The sequence below is a fragment of the Drosophila montana genome, unplaced genomic scaffold (genome assembly GCF_035044405.1).
Source record: "Drosophila montana isolate Dmon_TW-CO22-7 unplaced genomic scaffold, ASM3504440v1 contig_3847_1, whole genome shotgun sequence".
Lineage (NCBI taxonomy): Eukaryota > Metazoa > Arthropoda > Insecta > Diptera > Drosophilidae > Drosophila > Drosophila montana.
Genome location: NW_026998719.1, coordinates 280,209 through 287,879, shown reverse-complemented (window position 1 = coordinate 287,879; position 7,671 = coordinate 280,209). Strand labels below are relative to the sequence as shown.

Genomic DNA, 7,671 nt, shown 5'->3' with positions numbered 1-7,671 from the left:
GCCCTTAGCGGCGGATAGAATCTACGGCAAATATGCCATACAACTACGGTACGTCTGGGTCAGCTGCAGTGGCAACCATTTTTATGACGGGCTTTAAGTCTAATTTAGATGCGCTGCAGCTGGCCATTGTGCCAATTAAATGGGAGCTCGGCATGTTCTAGCTGCCACTTGTTGTGAGCAGCATGAAAATGTTGCTGCACTTTGCTAATCGGCTTAGGGCCTGACTAAGTGGCAGGCGCCCGAGGCGCATGATGAAATATTTAAGTAGTTACGGCACATGTGGCGTATACGCTACATTCTACGACTTGCATTAATTATACGCCATGTTAAACGCTATCTAAATTTCTTCTATTCTATTTGCAGAACGTGGCGGAAATTTCAAATATATTTAATTATTAATGCGTCTGCGCGCAACGCATTTAATGCACAAGCAGCCGCCGCCGCCGGCCTTGGCAGTCGCGGCTGCATTGACTGCAGAGCGGCAACAGTAGAGCTTCAACAATAACAACAGCAACAAAAACAAGGACATCAAGAAGCAGCAGAACAACAAGAATAACAACAACAATGGCTGGTGGCAGCAATGATACCACGCCGCTCTATTGCGGCACGGGCACGGATAATTTTCATACGAGGTAAGTTTGCCAATGCCAATGCCAGTGTCTGCGCCTCGAGAGCTCCACAAGGACAGATGACAGTACACGCCAGGATATTTAAGTGTTAATGCTTTGCTGCTTAATGTCATCAAAAATCGATTAATGTATCGTAATGCCATATATTTTTTGGGCCGCCTTTGTTTCGATTTTGTACCACAAAGTGCCATAATTCGCGTCGTCAATTACTTGGAGGATTTTTAGATGCACGACAATTGTTTGTGAAGACAATTTTATGACAGCAACAACAGATATAAAAATTATATGCAATTAATGTATATAAAAGCGGCAGGAAATATTTATGTTTATCGCATGCTCAGCGCTCGTAAAGTGAGAAATATATGTAGAAACCAAATGTAGGAAAGAGCAAATAAAAATGCTCGGGTCGAGAGTGCCGGACTTATAAGTACCCAGAACCGGAATAGCTGGGCAGCTGCTGTGCTTCTTCCGCTTCTCTCGAACACGCAACTTGAAATATTTATTGCAAAATATCTTAAGTGTTATTTTTCCCAATTTTTATTCAATTTTCACAGCTTTAAGTCACAGTCTGAAATGTGTAAATATATTAAAAAGCAAGCGAGCGAGCCAGGTCTTCAAATAGTGCAATATTCGAAATGGATGTATGATAGGAACTACATGACAAACTTGGATCTTGTCTCTCAGACAAAACCAGGCTAAACTCCAACAGGAACATTACTCAACAGGCAGAAGATTAACAATTGTATCGAATCTCGAAAAGGCAATATTTTTGTATGAATGAGTATATATTTGTTTGTGTATGTATGTAAGTATGTATGTATTTACGTGTGCATGTATTTACGTGTGCTTATATATGTTTATGTAATTTGGTGTGTATGACACTATGAATTTGATGTGCAGGCATAGAAGTATGCATGTATGTGAATGTGTTTGTGTGTGTATGTTTATATGCATGTATAACGTGTATGTGTTTACACATGTATGTAAGTATATATGTATGTATGTTTGAATTATTGTCTGTAAGTATACAAGTATTTTGCACTAAGACATATTAGAATTATATATGTGTGTGAGTGTATGTATGTATGTGTGTGTGTGTGCGGGCGTATGTGTGTTAGTATATGCATGCATTTATGTATATATGTTCGCTTGCATGCTTGTTTTCTAATACCAAACGCAGACCAAGTTTATTTGTCGCTAAGCTGCCAATTTAAATAAAACGAATTTCTGCCAAGTGCTCTCCTCCTCGATTCTCAAGAATTCAAGTAGGCTCTGCAGTTTTTCATGTATAGCTGATGGTTTAGTGTTTTTTTCCTGTTCTTCTTTTGTTTTGTAAGTATGTGTATTTGTTTGTTTGTATGTATGTATGTATGTATGTATGTTTGTATGTATATATGTTTGTATGTATGTATGTATGTTTGTATGTATGTATGTATGTATGTATGTATGTATGTATGTTTGTATATATGTATGTATGTATGTATGTATGTATGTATGTATGTATGTATGTATGTATGTATGTATGGGTGTATGTATGTATGTGTGTATGTATGTATGTAAGTATGTTTGTACGTATGTATGTATGTATGTATGTATGAACGTATGTATGTATGTACGTATATATGTATGTATGTATATACCTATGTGCGTATGTATATATGTATGTATGTAAGTATGTAAGTATGTAAGTATGTAAGTATGTAAGTATGTAAGTATGTATGTATGTATGTATGTATGTATGTATGTATGTATGTAGGTATGTATGTACACATGTATGTATGTATGTATGTATTAACATATGTACATCACATAAGGTAACTACACTGAAAATTTCAGCTGCCTAGCTCTTTCGGTTGGGCTGTGGTTTGTCAGCAATCAGTCAGTCAGTCTAAAGAGATACTTTTTATAAAATTCAGCTTAAACATAAAATTAAGTAAGTCCTAAACAGCTTTTAGGATTTGTTTATTGGCTTTTAAAAATAAGAATGCAATCACCTTTATTGTCCCAGAAAGTACATAAAAATAAAAAACAGTGTTGATTAATTGAGCTATAATAAAATCACATTTATTAGACATTTAGATTCAGCTTTGTTATTGAGAACTTAACGCTCTATCAATTTAACATTGGATAACCATTTAAATTTAATAGTCTCTGGTGCTTAGCACACGTGCCAGGCAATAAAAAACAGAGCACATGTGCATAGCAAACAGTTGCTTGCAATACGAATAAAAACTGTAAGCCTCCAGCATTTGCCTACTTACAACAGCAAACAAATATTTAATATGCCCTTTTTATTAGGGGTTTTTGTTGTTTTTTAGTTTGCAGCAGCCGGAGCATTCAAATTATTCCCGAATTTTTACGGTCGAGTTTAGCGACTCGAGCCAAAAATGTAGGTGGGTGCAGTTTTCGACAGCAGCTTTCGTTTTGGATTTGGCCCCCAGGCGAGCTTTGTTTGTGATGCACGAAAGCGCGGCAAGTTTGTGCCTTTCCGTTCGTCGTTTGCACTTCAAAAAATTAAACTTAACGCAAAGTGTGAGGCACGTCAAGTGTGTAGCTCAGCCACAGGCGTCCTTAAAGCTGCCATACGCGTCTACTCGCAATTTAAATGCTCTACTAGATCCCTTGGCATGCTACCATAAACATGTATATCAGACGGAAAAGCCAGCTACTGCTGCTGCTTTGCTTGCTTCAGGTAAAATGTTTACTGTTTACCTTTCTCATCTCACTTTTTGCTACAAAAAACAAACACGAATTTTCCAAAATCAACAAAACCAAAGCGTTAGCTGATCATTTATAAAAGGATTCGAAAATATTTACTTGTACTTGCATTGTTTCAAGTAATTGTAAATATTACCAAAACAAAAAAAAGGTAATATTTTTATTTACTTTTATCTAAATACCTTACTGTTCTGCATACCCTGTACCCCTTGAAAGTTTTGAAGGGTATTATTGTTTGGGGGACATGTGTGTAACAGATACAAAAGAAATGACATCACTAACCCTATATAGTATGAATATATGCTTGGTCAGCATCAATAGCCGTGTCGGGCTTGCCATATTCTTTCCTCAGTCTGTTAGTTTTTCGCGTTTTTCTCAGTGTCTGTTAGAGCTACAAACTTGCAAATTACCTATCATGTTATAGCTAAAACTGTTGGCAATAAAAGCCCGGCAATCATAAGCTAAATATGAGAATAAAATATTGAAAATATAAAAATGAAAATATTGATAGGAAGAAGGATAAAGGGACATATAAGAGACTAGGATAGGACTACCCTATCCAATGTGTCTGCTAGGGTATTCACACCTCGGTTCTGCAATAAGAGCTGTTACTTATATAAGTGCTTTATTCTCTGCTCATGTTAACCCAAAAACTAGTAAATGTAAACAAGTCCCCAGTCGTAAGCTTGCGTAGACCATATTTTGGGTAGCAAACAAATAGCTGGAAAATGTGCCCGAAAGGACCACAAAATTTCCGATCTCTTGTTTACACCTTTTTTCAATTAAGCAAAGTAAAATGTAGCAATTATGAAGGAAGGATCTACCAACTGGCAACGCGGTTTTTGAAGTGGTCGAGATATATGCATGCATATGTATGTACTCACATCTGTGCGAAGTCTTAAAACTTTAAAGAAAACAATTCAATGCTAAGGTATGCGTCTATGTTGCCATTCATCAACTAGGATTACCAGCAGCAATAAATTAAACTAAGCTAGGTATTCTTTATTAGGCGAACACAGCGGCAGCCAGGACCAGAACTTGGCCAAAGAAAACGCGTCTGAAATGCGCGACGGCCAAATGTCTTTGATGAATGGTGCTGTAAAATTCGCCCAAAAATGAAAAAAGCTTGTTTAACTGCAGCTGCGATGCTGGCGGGCGGCGCAGGACACCTGCCTGGACATGTCCTTCAGCTGTTCCATTGTCCCCCAATGACAATCACAACAAACGAAAAAAAAAATAGAATCGCTTCAATTTCGCACTCAATTCCAGGCTGACATGGAATACGTCAGACTAAAACTAGTTAAAAGCTATTGCAAAAAGTGCCACAGCGACAAGCTGTCTATCACAATTGAATGAATTTTTTCTGCTTTTGTAGCAATTAATTTATTATTTCTTTTGCTTGTCTATTCGACCCTTTTTTTGCGAAACAAAATGTTTAACTTATTGTCAAAGCAGGAGCTGCGAAATGAACATGATTATTATTCATGTTAATTGCTTGTTTTATGCCAGTGTCAAAGTTTGACTACAGCCGAGCCATTAATATTACGCATACGCCGCGTTGCCAGGACAGTTGACGCCATAAAGGGTTGCACTTGACTGACTTTTTGAAGTTTTTATGTGCGCGTGTCTGTTCGTCTGTCTGTCTGTCTGTCCGTCGAGCTGTCTTTATGCTTGTATACGACTGTTGACACATTGGCGCTACAATTTTTCATGTTGTGTGAGTGCGCCCTTGAGTGACTAACTGAGTTTGAGGCCGTCTGGCCGTGACAGGACACTCCAAGATTTAGCTTTGGTCTTCGGCAATTTGGCACGTACCTATTTGACATACAAAGCAAATGGCCAAGTGTTAGATACACATCTAATTACTAAAGCAGACAGGCAGGCCCTAATCTAAGCATCCACATTCCAATCGTCAGCCACAGCAGCAGCATCTTGATGCCACACTCTGTGGCACATAGCAAGCATTAATGTTTTACCACACGCAGGCCCGGCTAATTAAAGCGAAACCCACACGTTTCTTTGAAGCTTTATTATTTCCAGACAGGTATCTAAGGCAGCTTTAACCCTGAAGTTTCTTTACAACAGCAAATAAAACGGAACTTTTTTTCAACATTTTCATAATTCCCAAGACAATTTTACTAGGCATATTTAGTAGTAGGCAATTTAAACCGCGTCTTGTATATGAATAAACAAGGTATAGGGCCAAGCCTGGGATGTGAATGGGATTTGAAAACCGAGGTTTAGGTTTGGGAAGTCGATTCGAACCGTATGTTAAACCCTGGCAAATGCATAAGCTTAACCTATTGACATATAAATAGAATATTATCAAGGTTAATTAAATGATTTTGTATGCATGCCATCTCTCTCTCTCTCTCTCTCTCTCTCTCTCTCTCTCTCTCTCTCTTCCTCTCTTCCTCTCTTCCTCTCTCACTTTCGTTACAGCTACAAGAACATGCATGGCTATGTCTCGCTGGTGGTCTGCATACTGGGCACCATAGCCAACACACTGAATATCATCGTGCTGACACGTCGGGAGATGCGTTCACCCACAAATGCGATCCTAACGGGCTTGGCTGTGGCCGATCTGGCTGTGATGTTAGAGTATATACCATATACGGTGCACGATTACATACTGAAGGATAGCCTGCCCAGGGAGCAGAAGCTGAGTTATGGTTGGGCCTGCTTCATCAAGTTCCATTCGATCTTTGCGCAGGTGCTGCACACCATCTCCATCTGGCTTACAGTTACGCTGGCTGTCTGGCGGTACATTGCGGTGGGCCATCCGCAAAAGAATCGGGTGTGGTGCGGCATGCGCACCACCATAATAACCATAACAACAGCCTATGTGGTTTGTGTGCTGGTGGTTTCACCCTCACTGTATCTGATCACGGCCATAGCAGAGTTTATGGATCAATTGGATGTGGAGGGCAATCTGATCAGTAGCATACCCATGAGTCAGTATGTTATTGACTATAGAAACGAAATGTCTGCTGCCCCAAATGCCACGCCCACTAGCCCCACAGCCAATGCTACGCAGTGGTTGAATATGAGCGTCTTGGCCACAACGCCAGTGCCACCAACAGCCGTGCCGCCCGCCTCTTTGGTGGTGCGCAACGTGACCGTCTATCGGCTGTACCATAGCGACCTGGCGCTGCACAATACTTCCCTGCTGACTGCAACATTTCTGATTTACAGCGTGCTCATCAAACTGATACCCTGCATAGCGCTGACCATACTCTCGGTGCGGCTCATTATGGCACTGCTCGAGGCAAAGCGACGACGCAAGAAGCTCACCAGCAAGCCGGCAGCCAGCAACGGCACCAAGACTTTGGTGAACGGCAAGGCAGCGGAGCGACCGCGCAAGAATAGCAAAACGCTGGAGAAGGAAAAGCAAACGGATCGCACCACCCGCATGCTGCTGGCGGTGCTGTTGCTGTTCCTAATCACAGAGTTTCCGCAGGGTATTTTGGGACTGCTGAATAGTGTGCTGGGCAATGACTTCCTCATGCAGTGCTATTTAAGACTGAGTAAGTGTGCGCTCCGTAGATTAATCTTTGGCTATTCAACATTCGCTCAATTCTTTAGGTGACCTTATGGACGTACTGGCTTTAATCAATTCTAGCATCAATTTCATACTCTATTGCACCATGAGCAAACAATTTCGCAGCACATTTACGCTGCTCTTTCGACCCAAGTTCCTGGACAAGTGGCTGCCGGTGGCACAGGATGAACTTGCCGCGTCAAGGGCCGACGGACTGCAGCGCTCTGTGGTGGCAGCGGCGCCTGACAAGTGCCAGTCGACGCACAAGCTGCCACAAGTGGTGACGCTTGCCGCAACCACAACGACAAACAATGCCACCGAAGTGACGAATCTGTAGCACGAGCAGCAGCACCCCAAGCAGAAGCAGCACCAGCGTTTCTATCCAAAACCGCCAATAGAGCGCACATGCAGCCAGGTGGCTGTTGCCAACACTACTGGAGGCAATCCTTTGAAGCGTTGCTTGTCAGCAGCTAAGCTGGCAGCGCAGCCCACGGCGCCGTACCACGCCATTGTCGTGGTTGTGGACAGCAGCAGCGGTGCCCTAGATCATCACCTGTGCACGCCCATTGTCAGTGCCAGTGCCACCAACAGTTCCACTCGTGTCGCGTAGTGTTGAGCACACAAAGCGGTTGGCTGCTTATGTAAATTTAAAGTTCAATAAGTCTTGTTGTTTAAGCGTGTTTGGTCCAAATCTACAATTTACGGTTGATAGGTTATTTTGTGGTGCGCACAATAAACTATTGCATATATATTAGAGCATTTTGCATAACGGCAACAACAAAA

General features: G+C 41.3%; 1 protein-coding gene across 1 annotated transcript; it reads left to right on the top strand.

Annotated features, from left to right (window-relative positions):
* The first annotated feature begins 369 nt into the window (after positions 1–369).
* Positions 370–7,247, top strand: MsR1 (Myosuppressin receptor 1). Its single transcript, XM_064696449.1, has 3 exons — positions 370–632; positions 5,790–6,874; positions 6,933–7,247. The coding sequence occupies exons 1-3, from the start codon at positions 565–567 to the stop codon at positions 7,223–7,225; spliced, it is 1,446 nt and encodes a 481-aa protein (XP_064552519.1). The 5' UTR covers positions 370–564; the 3' UTR covers positions 7,226–7,247.
* Positions 7,248–7,671: the final 424 nt, after the last annotated feature.

What these genes read in the sequence shown, in the direction of transcription:
- MsR1 (XM_064696449.1), top strand. Translation starts at nt 565, where the DNA reads ATGGCTGGTGGCAGCAATGATACCACGCCGCTCTATTGCGGCACGGGC. An exon ending in ACGGATAATTTTCATACGAG is followed by an intron (nt 633 to 5,789) that starts GTAAGTTTGCCA and finishes CTTTCGTTACAG; the next exon opens with CTACAAGAACATGCATGGCT. An exon ending in GCAGTGCTATTTAAGACTGA is followed by an intron (nt 6,875 to 6,932) that starts GTAAGTGTGCGC and finishes TCAATTCTTTAG; the next exon opens with GTGACCTTATGGACGTACTG.